Source organism: Salvelinus fontinalis, chromosome 3 (genome assembly GCF_029448725.1).
Source record: "Salvelinus fontinalis isolate EN_2023a chromosome 3, ASM2944872v1, whole genome shotgun sequence".
NCBI classification, from domain to species: Eukaryota; Metazoa; Chordata; class Actinopteri; order Salmoniformes; family Salmonidae; genus Salvelinus; species Salvelinus fontinalis.
This window is the reverse complement of record NC_074667.1, coordinates 2,941,135-2,955,380: the sequence shown is the minus strand read 5'-3', so window position 1 is coordinate 2,955,380 and position 14,246 is coordinate 2,941,135. Positions and strand designations below refer to the sequence as shown.

The 14,246-nt window shown below is 44.6% G+C and overlaps 1 protein-coding gene across 1 annotated transcript in view; it reads left to right on the top strand.

The window, feature by feature from the left end:
• Positions 1-14,246, top strand: part of LOC129836171 (E3 ubiquitin-protein ligase NEURL1-like) — a 71,760-nt gene that overhangs the window by 19,234 nt on the left and 38,280 nt on the right. The window contains exons 2-3 of the mRNA XM_055902022.1: positions 3,987-4,252; positions 6,791-7,112. Of these exons, the coding sequence (XP_055757997.1) occupies positions 3,987-4,252; positions 6,791-7,112 (588 nt within the window). The remainder of the gene's footprint in view (positions 1-3,986; positions 4,253-6,790; positions 7,113-14,246) is intronic.

The following is a 14,246-nucleotide window of genomic DNA, read 5'->3' as shown; positions in this document are numbered from 1 at the left end:
AAAGTACAGACAGTAAAGGGTAAAAAAAAAATATTTCTGCGCAAACGAGTGTTTTTTAAACACAACTGCAAACTTCAAGGAGTAGCGCAGTCTAGGTGTTGGTCTGATGGAAATCTGTGATGTCATCGCCCCCCCCTTGCTTGAGGAACAAAAGAGGAGCAATAGAGAACAAAAGAGGAAAGGCCCACCCCCACTTGTGCTCTATCATGACATACCTGGACCACCTATTGAGATGTACCTTGTGTTATGTAAATCAGCTGTTGAATGAGGTGAAAAGGAGACTGGAGTGCCACTTTAAATTAAGAGCAAAAAGCTAACCGCTGGGCTATTTAAAGGGGAATCGCTCAGTTCTGCCTCCAGGACAAGACTCATGACAAGAAACGTCAACCTGCATTAGAAACTGGTCAAATTAATATCCTATACCTGTAGGTATAGCTCCAAAGCATTTAAAGACAGCCTGTCCAATAAGCATAAAACAGAGCAATCCTTCATGGAAAAATTACTTTCAGTCAGATAGGCCGAGATGAGTTTGGAAATATTAGTGATCCTACTGTAGCCTACAAAGCTGTCCTGATGAACCATAGCACTAAAATGCAAATATCATTCATGTGTTGTCTGCTAGCAAACAAATAGCATCTGTCCGTATCTAGCCTGAGCCGTTCCCGCAAATCTAGCCTTTGACGCAGAGACTGAGGGTTGCTAAGGAACGTGAATTCACACTTAACCCCTGTTTCCCTCAACCAACAGCTGCGGTTCTCCTTTTGCTAGTTGTCGCTAATGCATTCAGTTCAATCTGGCCTGACACACACACACACTGTACACACACACACACTGTCCAATCTGCTGCGAGCATGTGCGCCCCATTCAATGAATGCTCTCCCTTTGCCCCTACGCTAAAGACAAAAGGACATGATGCTTGATTATGGGGCCTGAGTGAGTAAGTGATTGTATAGGCTAAACACTGGGAGTGTGTATCTATTGATAAAGTAGTGTCTTCCTCCCAAATGGCACCCTATTCCCTTTTTAGTGCACTCATTTTGACAGTGCCCTGTAGGGCTTTGGTTGAAAGTAGTGCATGGTGTAGGGAATAGGGTGCCATTTGGGACGTAGGCTCGCTGTTATGTAGAATGCTGTATACAGGCCTTATCAGTGATTCCCAGACCATCTGTTGCTTTTGCAGTCTTTGTTGAGGTTATCAATGGTAAAAAGTAGAAGCGCTGGGTTATTGTGATTTGTACAATTTGGTGAGGACAACCAAGAGGCCCTGATTTGAATATAGAATAGAACCAAAACACAGTTAGCTAATTGAAAGGGCACAACAGGCTAATATCCCAGTCACATAACATTATATACACTGAGTGTACAAAACATTAGGAACACCTGCTCTTTCCATGAAACAGACTGACCAGGTGAATCCAGGTGAAAGCTATGATCCCTTATTGATCTCACTTGTTAAATCAAATCCAATGTTATTCGTCACATGCGCCGAATAAATCAAGTGTAGACCTTACAGTGAAATGCTTACTTACGAGCCCTTAACCAAAAATGCACTTTCAAAAAAATATGGATAAGAGTAAGAGATAAAAGTAACAAGTAATTAAAGAGCAGCAGTAAAGTAACAATAGCGAGACTATATACAGGGGGGAACCGATACAGAGTCAATGTGCGGGGACACCGGTTAGTTGAGGTAGTATGTACATGTAGGTAGAGTTATTAAAGTGGCAATGCATAGATGACAACAGAGAGTAGCAGTGGTGTAAAGAGGGGGTGGGGGGCAATGCAAATAGTCTGGGTAGCCATTTGACTAGATGTTCAGGAGTCTTATGGCTTGTGGGTAGAAGCTGTTTAGAAGCCTCTTGGACCTAGACTTGGTGCTCCGGTACCGCTTGCCGTGCGGTAGCAGAGAGAACAGTCTATGACTAGGGTGGCTGGATTCTTTTTTTATGGCCTTCCTCTGACACCGCCTGGTATAGAGGTCCTGGATGGCAGGAAGCTTGGCCCCAGTGATGTACTGGGCCGTTCGCACTACCCTCTGTAGTGCGAAATCCACTTCAATCAGTGTAGATGAAGGGGAGGAGACTGGTTAAAGATGGATTTTTATGTCTTGAGACAATTGAGACATGAATTGTGTATGTGTGCCATTCAGAAGGTGAATGGGCAAGACAAAATATTTAAGTGCTTTTGTACGGGGTATGGTCGTAGGTGCCAGGCGCACCGGTTTGAGTGTTTCAAGAACTGCAACACTGCTGGGTTTTTCACACTCAACAGTTTTCCGTGTGTATCAAGAATGGTCAAAGGACATCCAGCCAATTTGACGGAACTGTGGGAAGCATTGGAGTCAACATGGGCCAGCATCCCTGTGGAACGCTTTTGACACCTTGTAGAGTCCATGCCCCGATGAATTTAGGCTGTTCTGAGGACAAAAGGGGTTGCAACTCAATAGTAGGAAGGTGTTCCTAATATTTTGTACACTCAGTGTAGACCTCACATTATAGCCAGAACAGTGGAAGGAGGCATGAAATTGAAACGAGATGTGTGTCTTTGAGAGCATGTCTGGCTGCTGCGGTGTAGTAGGTGACTGGGGACAGATTTGTAGAACCTCCACCTGCTCCCCGAGTCATTGGTAAACACATTCATTCACTCGGCATCTTGTTCGTTATCAGTATATGGAAGCTTTTCTATGCAGATGGTCCTAGTGAGGCGCTAATGGACTACATTCTCTATCTAGATGTCATTCCTAATAGTCATGATAATCCTGAAGCTTTTCCATTGCAGATCCTGCTGATATGTTATAACAGATGTAGCTGTACTAGATAGAAGTGAAATCCTATGGTTTGTTCCTGATGCACTAGGTTTTCTATCTACATTATATTTCTAGATAGTAATAAAATCATGTAGTTTGTGCGTCCCTGAGTTGGTTTATAAGAGTCATATGATATATTGTACCATACTGGAGCTAGTATTGCAGTTTCTAATGGTGTGCTAGAATATCTATTTGGATTCCATTACTAGATTTTAATCATGTAGTTTGTAGTTTCCTGTCCGTTTGTACCTCCCTGTACTTGTTTATATGAGTCATATGATGAACTGTATGCATTTTCCCGAGACAATAGGAGGTTATTAGACACCCCCCCTCCTTATATCAATAAATAATATTCAATTAAACTCAAAGTACATTTACACGTGGTTTATACTATAAACATTAATAATATAATAGTATTGTATTATATTCTACACTGTACAGTAATGATGCTTAATCCTAACTGAAAATGCCACGTAGTCACTGACTCAGACTTGGCATCAATACTCACAACAGGATGATAATGTTGGGTCAGAGATGGTGCACATCAACCACTAACTTTATTTGCCAGTCCTAAGGTCATAAGGTCAGGCACAAAGCAATGAACAGGGAGGAAAATGTCATTTCCTACTCAAACATTGTAAAACGTTAAACAACAGCATGGACTTAGAATTGGTTTTCGCTGGAGGACCAACATGATTACTGAGCAACTGCTGTTTATGTGAATCAAACAAGTCCGGTTGTAGTAAGAGGTGAACTAGTTATCTGATAGGAATAGGCCTAGAAATCCATAGAAGGTCCCCATAGGCACAGATCTAGGATCAGCTTTAGCCTCCCTAAATCATAACCTTTGCCATAAATGTGGGGCAACATGACATTGTGCTGAGATCAGCATCGTGGGGCAATTTACACATCCTAATATGTGACAATCATTCAACTTCAGCTAAAGCCGAGCAAGAACTACACCTGTTCTAATGAGTGTATTAATATTCAATTACATTCAAATAACTTGTATTTTCTGGGAGAGAACTTCATGGGGGGAAAACAGGCAAATGTCCCATTCACATGAACAGTACATACTGTACATACAAGACGCAGAACAACATAGAACACAAAAACATAATGTATAAAGGATTAGAAGGGTTTGAATGTCATTCGGATGACACCCCCTCTGTCTATCCATCAGACTCTCTGGGCGGTCCGTTCCCCTCCACCACCCACCGATGCCACCACAAGCCCAAGCGCTGCCTGCCCATCCAGCAGTGTGGCGTTGTGGGCGGGGGCCAGAGGAGAGGCCTGGCCATAAGTCCCTTGCTCTTCCACCCGAACACCAAGGGCTCCCAGATCGCCATGGACCTGGCCCAGAGGACCGTCAAGAGGCAGGCCAGCTTCTGTAACGCCATCACCTTCAGCAACAGACCCGTAGCGTTGTACGAGCAGGTCCGGATCAAGGTATGTAGAGATTTAGATGGACACAACACCACACCCAAGGAGGTTTATTTACAGTATTTAAAGTATTCTAACAATGGTAGATTGATTTTATTTGTTTATTTTATTAACATTTTCAAGAAGAAAAAGCCCATTCCTCAGCAAGGTCCCCAATCAACATGTTGAACTGCCAGAGAGGCACCAGAACACCCAGTTGTAGGGAACTTTGTAGGTTGTTCTGTACATGGTGGGATGCTGACACCAAAGGCTCAAAAGATGACGCAAGATATGGAGAGAGATACTAACACGGATCTGTACAATAGGTGAGACTAGCTTTGATGTGTACAGTATCTGATGTATGCACGGTATATATAATGTAAACACACCAAGTCAGGATGGTGATGCGAACACACAGACACACACACACACACACACACACACACACACACACACACACACACACACACACACACACACACACACACACACACACACACACACACACACACACACACACACACATCTAGCTTATGAGCTTGTCCAGGTAAATCCTTCATTCAGTCTACTGCTGCTTCCTCCTCCTGATCCTGTGTCTCCCCAAATAGGCTTAACAGGTTTCCATCTAACAAGCCAGCATGTCAACACAGTCAAAGCACTGGGTAAATATTGCTTATGGCACCAGGGAAAGTGGATGTGGCTTTACTGGGTGTTGGTAAAACAATGATGAGTGAATAGCAGCAAGCACAACAGTTCATTCAGCCAAGTGCTCTAATGCAGTGGTTCCTAAACCCTTTTTTTTTATAGAATTGCAAGAAAATGATCTTTAAAATTGATCAATTCTCTCCTCACCACATGACAAAATGTGTAGAACTGCAGGAAATAAGTTTTAAACCTGCAATATTTTCTCTCCGAGGGGTGGGAACAGTTTGTGTCATGAACAGTGCTTGTGCCTATAGAAATAGACTTTGCTCACTCGCGGGGGAAGGTGTGATGTTCCCCAATGCTGGAATGGGTGCCTGAGTAAAAAAAGTTTGGGAACCCCTGCTCGGAAGTACACTTAGGTACAGTTCAGGGTTTCCATTAACCGGTAAAAAAAAAAAAGGAAAAGAAAGAAAAGCTGCTAAAACATTTTTGGCTCCGGCCAGATGTCCGGGGGAATTTTAGCCTATTCATTGGTTGAAATACCAGTCGCTGTGGCGTGTGAGCTGCTGCTTCAGCTCATCAAACAGCTAGTTCGTTGGTGCTGGAGTGAAACGTGCTTTTATAAGCCCAATCATTGTGCAACAATTCTAAATGCAATCGCCTGTTAAAAACAGTTTTGATGGCCACGATTAAAATAAGCTACTATTTTTATTTCTCAGCTGGTAATTGATTTGTGCTTCCCTTTCGCCATTCAAGTGCATAGGCAACTAGGCAGGCAATAGTGTGTCACACACCACTTTGCAATGAGCGGAAGGCAGTATGAATTTTGAAAACATATACTTAACTGTTTGAAACCTGAATGTTTTACTACAGTACATATTATGAGGCATGTCTTACCTGGCTTCGAAGTAGCCTAGCCAAAATCCAACTAAAGTTACAGGCAATTATTTTATAAAGACTCCCATATGGCATTGAAACCAGTGGCCTATTTCTCTCATGTTGTACTGGTTTTCAAATCAACTTTATTTTATTGTCCAGGAGCCAAATGCACAATCCTAGTCATATTAACAACTGTGTTTTCCTGCTAATAGCATTATGAAATGAACATTTGCACGTATCCTACTGCCTTGTGCGGATTGCTGCGCTTATAATGTGAAGACTAAATATTGTATCAACATTTTAAGCAAAATATTCTGATCAGTTGCATGAGCCTCATTTCTTTTTACATTTTTGGGGATGTAGCCTAGGTCTTTTAGTTGTATGAATTTGGGATCTATTGTCCCACAACTGTCCCAGATTTTGTTTGGAATGGCCTATTTCTTTCACACAGAACGACAAGCTGTCCAACAGAATAGGTACACTTTTTAACTATGGGGGATAGCAGATTGACATAGGCTAGTGATTTTGCTGTTCATTACTCCTGTTGTTAGCTGAGGAAAAGTAAATGTGGCAATTATTTTCAAATTGCGCATCGGAATTCTGTAAGAAGGATCCTAGAGTGTCATGGTCTGTTGAGAGGAATTACCATAATCTAAATGGGATTTCTGTCACTGTGGGTGGACGCCCTAATCAGGTTACGCACCCAATGCATATTGGTCCGGTAAATGTCTTAAATGTCCGGTAAATTAAAATGCTGCCTGTCAAAGGTCTGCCACCATATTTTACTAACGGAAACCATGGTACAGTTATACAACCAACCAAATTGGCCCATGACTTGCTTTCTTTTGCAACCTGACAGCATTGTATAGGCCTAGGTCACAAAATGGAATCTCATTCACAAACAATACACAAAGGGAATCTTCAAACTTCAAGGCAACATTTAGACTTCCTTATAAAGTACAATCCTAGACCGTACACTCTTATGCTACTACAAACTGCTGTAACACCATCGACCTATCATAGTCTGTCCTCCTCCCACAGATCACTAAGAAGCAGTGTTGCTGGAGCGGAGCTCTCCGTCTGGGCTTCACGGCTAAAGACCCGTCCCGTATCAACCCAGACAGCCTGCCCAAGTATGCCTGTCCTGACCTGGTCTCCCAGAGTGGCTTCTGGGCCAAGGCATTACCTGAGGAGTTCGCCAACGAAGGGAACGTCATCGCCTTCTGGGTGGACAAGAAGGGCCGGGTCTTCTATAGAATCAATGAGTCCAACCCGATGTTGTTCTTCAGTGGGGTGAGAACAGGAGAACCGCTGTGGGCACTGATAGATGTCTATGGGTTGACCCGTGGAGTGCAACTGCTAGGTATGTTAAGAAGGCATGCATGCATACCTACACATACATCTCCATACCATTCCTCACTTCTAGCTTCTTGGTAAGGTGATGGACAATTGATGGACAATGAGAGAATTAGGTAATTTGTTGACCACCCATGCCTTTCGAGGATGACTTTACGGTGAGCACCATGGTCATACAGAATGTAATGGTGCATTTTGTCCACTCCAAAGTCATATTAGGTATTTTAACATGTTTACCGACTGTAAACATAGTGTCAACTGACTGGGAATTAAATATATTTTCTTATGGTGGATGAGGTTAGTGATAGTTATTCTAACCTAATGTGAACCACTCTAAGATCTGATGACAAGCTCTTTACAAATGCTACCTATAAATTACTAACATTTGGCCCTAGTATGTTTGCACCACTATAGCACATGGGCTGCAAAATAACTGCCCTCCTGTGCATTATCGAGGCATGCAATGCAGCTTAACATACACACCATAGAGATAGACATAGCATACGATAGCCTATCGTTACCCAAGGCTTAGCATAGATACCATAGAGATAGACATAGCATACGATAGCCTAGCGTTATCCGAGGCTTAGCATACATACCATAGCGATAGACATAGCATGCGATAACCTAGTGTTAGCTAAGGCTTTGATGTACCCAGGAACTATGGCATACTGTGCATGTTTCTGTTCTCTAGGGATTCAATGTGTCAATGTTGTCATCCCCCTTGTGTTAAAAATAGACAAGGGGGTTGGTCACATGTTCCATAGATAGCCCATTTGATCCTAATTGCGAGCCGTGCCATTTGACAGGAGTACAGCGGTATCTCCTGTCTCGGGTAGCAGAGGGGTGGGATGTTTTGTGTTCACCGTGTGATGTGGGAGTCGTTTTATCTGAAGTCCCCCCAGTCCCCCCGCACTCCTAGCCTTGACGGGAGGCAGCGATGACAAGTAGCGATAGAAACCTAGCTGTATTCCTCAACAGACTAGCATGGACTCCTGAGAGTAGCAACGTCAGACAGCGCGGCCGGAATTCGTTGGCCCAAAGTTCACATTGTCATATCGCATTACCGTGACACCGGAAAGCAAGAATAGCATCGGGGGGCAGAGAAAAAAAGGTTAACAAAACAAACAAAAAGATTCAAATGTCAAGAATCATGTGTGTTCCTTTGGCTAAAAGTATATTTCCTACAATGCTTGGACAGTTTGAACTCTCTTCTATAAGTCACTTGGGGGAGATCCCTGGCATCTTGGTAAACCGTATGCTGCTTGGGAGCGCTGTTACAATCGCTCTCTTCAGCCCTAGTTAAATCAACACACAGCCTTTTACAGTCAGGCTATAGCCAGGGCAGCCTAGGGTGCAGAGCTCCTATAGGTCCTCAGGGGGCCTTCTGACTAACGTCTGCCCTCAACATACTGGTCGCTTACATCTGAACTGTAATAGTCCTACAATTTTCTTCCCTAGATGTTTTTTTTGACTTTGGGAAAGATTTTATTTTCTTGCTTTAGCTTTCCACTGACATCCAAAATATATACATCATGTTTACAATAAAACCAGCATCCTCTTATCTCTCTGTATACATAGACATGCAGCAGTCTAGTTATTGTTTTTCTTTTTAGTACTGTAGGCCTATACATCCTTTTCTAGGTACAGTAATCTCTTACTGATTTACATGGAACATTCTATGGTCGCCTAATTATGGTTTTGTGAAATTTCACATGTAACAGGAATGAACATGGGGCTTATATTTGTTTCCACCTACCACACACAAACCTCCAGGCTGCCTTCACTTCATATTCCCTAGCAGAGGTGGTATCTGTCAGACCAAATCACTTTTTTCCCCAAGCCTGCCGACACGCATTATGTTACATATTCTAATCATTTAACTTAATGGCTCCACTGCACTGTACATGCATCAGGACACGTCTGTTTAGCTGCTACTGTGAAGTCTAACATCCCCTAGGTAATCATCTAGGGTCAGATTTAGCTTTACCTAAAAGTGGTTACGGTGAGGTTAAGGAAATGTTTAACTGATCACAGGTTTCTGCTTATTGGGAATGGCACAGATAGAGAAGTACCTGAGGCATCTGTTAGTCATCCTGGTGTTCTCACAGACTACGGTTACAAACAATACCTAGAATAAGTTTTAAACGGTCTCAGTTCTGTTTAATCAAATGCCAACTCCGAAAGAGTTATTAAATAAATGTAAACGATCCTTAATAATCACTGGGGGAAAAACTCTGTTGCAAGACATTAGCTATTTTAAAACCCATAATTACACACTGTCTCTCACACACACACACACACACACACACACACACACACACACACACACACACACACACACACACACACACACACACACACACACACACACACACACACACACAAACATACAGAAACCGTTATTTACTACCTTAGCACCAAAGTGAATACACATGCCTACTTCTAAAAACAAGTGTATTTTGTCCTTCGATAACATTGGTTAAAGTCCCAAGGGTTCTTCCTAGGTTTTGGCCTTTCTAGGGAGTTTTTCCTAGCCACCGTGCTTCTACACGTGCATTGCTTGCTGTTTGGGGTTTTAGGCTGGGTTTCTGTACAGCACTTCGAGATATTAGCTGATGTACGAAGGGCTATATAAAATAAACTTGATTTGATTTGGGTTGTGTTGAGGTCAGCACAGAAGGTTAGGATGACAGGATGATCCCGGTTGCACCCAGCAACAACTTTGAGGCCTCCGATTGGGTGACGCATGATAGGTCCCTCTGTAGGTATTGTGTGATAGGCCCCCTGCAAGAGATGCCTTCCAGACACATTTTAGGGGTTATTACACATTGATTAGTGTGATGTAGTGTTTTCCACACCTTCAGTTGGGTGATGAGCATATTCTCTGTCTATCTCTTCTTAACTATCTCTTCTTAACTATCTTCTCTCTCTCTATCTCTTCTTAACTATCTCTTCTTAACTGTCTTATCTGTCTACATTCTTTGTCTATCTCTTCTTAACTGCCTCAACTACATACCACCAGCACTAAAATGTAAATGACTTCAAACGTGATACATTATCAGTCATGTAGTGACTCCATGTCTTTCATGTGCATATGACAAATAAACAAGCAAACTTGACGAGAGCATTGAACTTAACATACAACACCCGTTCTGCCTGTCACATTCTGTTAAAGGTCCCCAAAGCACACACATCCCTGTGTCGCTCCTCTTTTCAATTCGCTGCAGCCAGCGACTGGAACGAGCTGCAAAAAACACTCAAACTGGACCGTTTTGTCTCCATCTCTTCATTCAAAGACTCACTCATGGACACTCTTACTGACAGTTGTGGCTGCTTCGCGTGATGTATTGTTGTCTCTACCTTCTTGCCCTTTGTGTTGTTGTTTGTGCCCAATAGTGTTTGTACCATGTTTTGGGCTGCTACCTTGTTGTGTTGCTACCATGTTGTTGTCATGTTGTGTTGCTGCCATGTTGTTGTCATGTGGTGTTGCTACCATGCTGTGTATTCATGTGTTGCTGCCTTGCTATGTTGTTGTCTTTTATGTAGTGTTGTGGTGTCGCTCTTGTCCTGATGTGTGTTTTGTCCTATATTTTTTACTTTTAATCCCAGCCGCCGTCCCCACAGGAGTCCTTTTGCCTTTCGTTAGGCCGTCATTGTAAATAAGAATTTGTTCTTAACTGACTTGCCTAGTTAAATAAAGGTTCAATTAAAAAATGTAATAAAATGAACGTGTACTGGGTCGTTCCACGAAATGAGTGCCTTTTGCTTCCCTTTGATGTGTTAAGTAGAAAGGATGCGCCAATATAGAATTTTACTCACCATCACAGTTTAAATGCTGTCACTATCCACGCTTCCATCCAACCATTTCATGCGGATGAAATACCTGATGCATGAAACAAGTCACAACCGGGCTGATGGAAACATGAAATGCTGGTTTAATTTTATAAATGCAGAAAGATAAACTGTTCGTTCGGCATGGTGGGGTCTTTTTGTGTCTGTAAAGTTAATTATGTGAGAAATGGCAGTGGACACGACTTAATGCACAAATATTTATACACTGCTCAAAAAAATAAAGGGAACACTTAAACAACACAATGTAACTCCAAGTCAATCACACTTCTGTGAAATCAAACTGTCCACTTAGGAAGCAACACTGATTGACAATAAATTTCACATGCTGTTGTGCAAATGGAATAGACAAAAGGTGGAAATTATAGGCAATTAGCAAGACACCCCCAATAAAGGAGTGATTCTGCAGGTGGTGACCACAGACCACTTCTCAGTTCCTATGCTTCCTGGCTGATGTTTTGGTCACTTTTGAATGCTGGCGGTGCTTTCACTCTAGTGGTAGCATGAGACGGAGTCTACAACCCACACAAGTGGCTCAGGTAGTGCAGCTCATCCAGGATGGCACATCAATGCGAGCTGTGGCAAGAAGTTTTGCTGTGTCTGTCAGCGTAGTGTCCAGAGCATGGAGGCGCTACCAGGAGACAGGCCAGTACATCAGGAGATGTGGAGGAGGCCGTAGGAGGGCAACAACCCAGCAGCAGGACCGCTACCTCCGCCTTTGTGCAAGGAGGAGCACTGCCAGAGCCCTGCAAAATGACCTCCAGCAGGTCACAAATGTGCATGTGTCAGCATATGGTCTCACAAGGGGTCTGAGGATCTCATCTCGGTACCTAATGGCAGTCAGGCTACCTCTGGCGAGCACATGGAGGGCTGTGCGGCCCCCAAAGAAATGCCACCCCACACCATGACTGACCCACCGCCAAATCGGTCATGCTGGAGGATGTTGCAGGCAGCAGAACGTTCTTCATGGCATCTCCAGACTCTGTCACGTCTGTCACATGCTCACTGTGAATCTGCTTTCATCTGTGAAGAGCACAGGGCGCCAGTGGCGAATTTGCCAATCTTGGTGTTCTCTGGCAAATGCCAAACGTCCTGCACGGTGTTGGGCTGTAAGCACAACCCCCACCTGTTTACGTCGGTAAAAGCCTTTTTTTGTCACTAGACTACACACAATACCACATAATGTCAAAGTGGAATTATGTTTTTCTAAATGTTCACAAATTCATAAAAAATTAAAAATCAATAAGTATTCAACCCCTTTGTTATGGAAAGCCTAAATAAGTTCATGAGTACACATTTGCTTAACAAGTCACACAATAAGTTGCATGCGCTCAATTTGTGTGCAAGAATATTGTTTAACATGATTTTTGAATGACTACCTCATCTCTGTAAGGTCCGTCAGTCGAGCAGTGAATTTCAAACACAGATTCAACCACAAAGACCAGAGAGGATTTGCAATGCCTCGCAAAGAAGTGCACCTACAGGTAAATGGGTAAAAATAAATAAAAAGCAGCATTGAATATCCATTTAATTACACTTTAGAGGGTGTAATGCTCATGACTGGAGGGCAGCTCATGACTGGAGGGCAGCTCATGACTGGAAGGCAGCTCATGACTGGAAGGCAGCTCATGACTGGAAGGCAGCTCATGACTGAAGGGCAGCTCATGACTGGGGGGCAGCTCATGACTGGGGGGCAGCTCATGACTGGCTGGCGGCTCTGGCAGCTCCTGACTGGCTGGTGGCTCTGGCAGCTCCTGACTGGCTGCCGGCTCTGGCAGCTCCTGACTGGCTGGCGGCTCTGGCAGCTCCTGACTGGCTGGCGGCTCTGGCGGCTCCTGACTGGCTGGCGGCTCTGGCGGCTCCTGACTGGCTGGCGGCTCTGGCGGCTCCTGACTGGCTGGCGGCTCTGGCGGCTCCTGACTGGCTGGCGGCTCCTGACTGACGGACGGCTCTGGCGGCTCCTGACTGACGGACGGCTCTAGCGGCTCCTGACTGACGGACGGCTCTAACGGCTCGGGACAGACGGGCGGCTCTGACGGCTCGGGACAGACGGGCGGCTCAGATGGCGCTGGGGCAGACGGATGGCTCAGACGGCGCTGGGCAGACGGCAGACAGACCATGCAGGCGTACTGGCTCCCTTGAGCACCGAGCCTGCCCAACCTTACCTGGTTGTATGCTCCCCGTAGCCCGACCAGTGCGGGGAGGTTGAATAACCCGTACTGGGCTGTGTAGGCGAACCGGGGACACCATGCGTAAGGCTGGTGCCATGTATGCCGGCCCGAGGAGACGCACTGGTGACCAGACGCGTTGAGCCGGCTTCATGGCACCTGGCTCAATACTCAATCTAGCCCTGCCAGTGCGGGGATGTGGAATAACCCGCACCGGGCTATGCACACATACAGGCGACACCATGCGCTCTACCGCATAACACGGTGTCTGCCCGTACTCTCGCAATCCACGGTAAGCATAGAGAGTTGGCGCAGGTCTCCTACCTGACTTCGCCACACTCCCTTTTACCCCCCCCCCCCCCCCCCCCCCCAAGAAATTTTTGGGCTTGACTCTCCGGCTTCCAGCCTCGCTTACGTGCTGCCTCCTCATACCACCGCTCATGGGCTTTAGCTGCCTCCTTCTCCTCCCGAGAGCGGCGATTCTCTCCAACCTTAGCCCAGGGTTCTTTTCCCTTCAAAATGTCCTCCCAAGTCCAGGAGTCCTGTGTAATGGGCCGCTGCTGTCGCTGCTGCCCGTTATCCCGCTGCTTGATCCTTTGTTGGTGGGTGATTCTGTACCGTTCGTCATATTCCTCCTCCTCGGATGAGGAGGAGCATGGATCGGACCAACACGCAGCGAGGTATGTAGACATAATGAATATTTATTAAAGCAAAGACGAACATACGAAGAACACTTGAATAGAAACAAAACAACAAAACGACATAGACAGACCTGAACTTGAGAACTTACATAGACACGAAGAACGCACGAACAGGAAAGACTAGCCAAACGAACGAACAAACGAAACAGTCCCGTGTGGTGCAAACAGACACAGACACAGAAACAATCACCCACAAACAAGCAGTGAGAACAGCCTACCTTAATATGGTTCTCAATCAGAGGAAACGTCAAACACCTGCCCCTAATTGAGAACCATATCAGGCAACACATTTAACCCAACATAGAAACACATAACATAGACTACCCACCCAGCTCACGTCCTGACCAACTAAACAAAGTTCAAAAACAACAGAAAAAAGGTCAGGAACATGACAGAGGGTGTATCAATACTCCCAGTCAC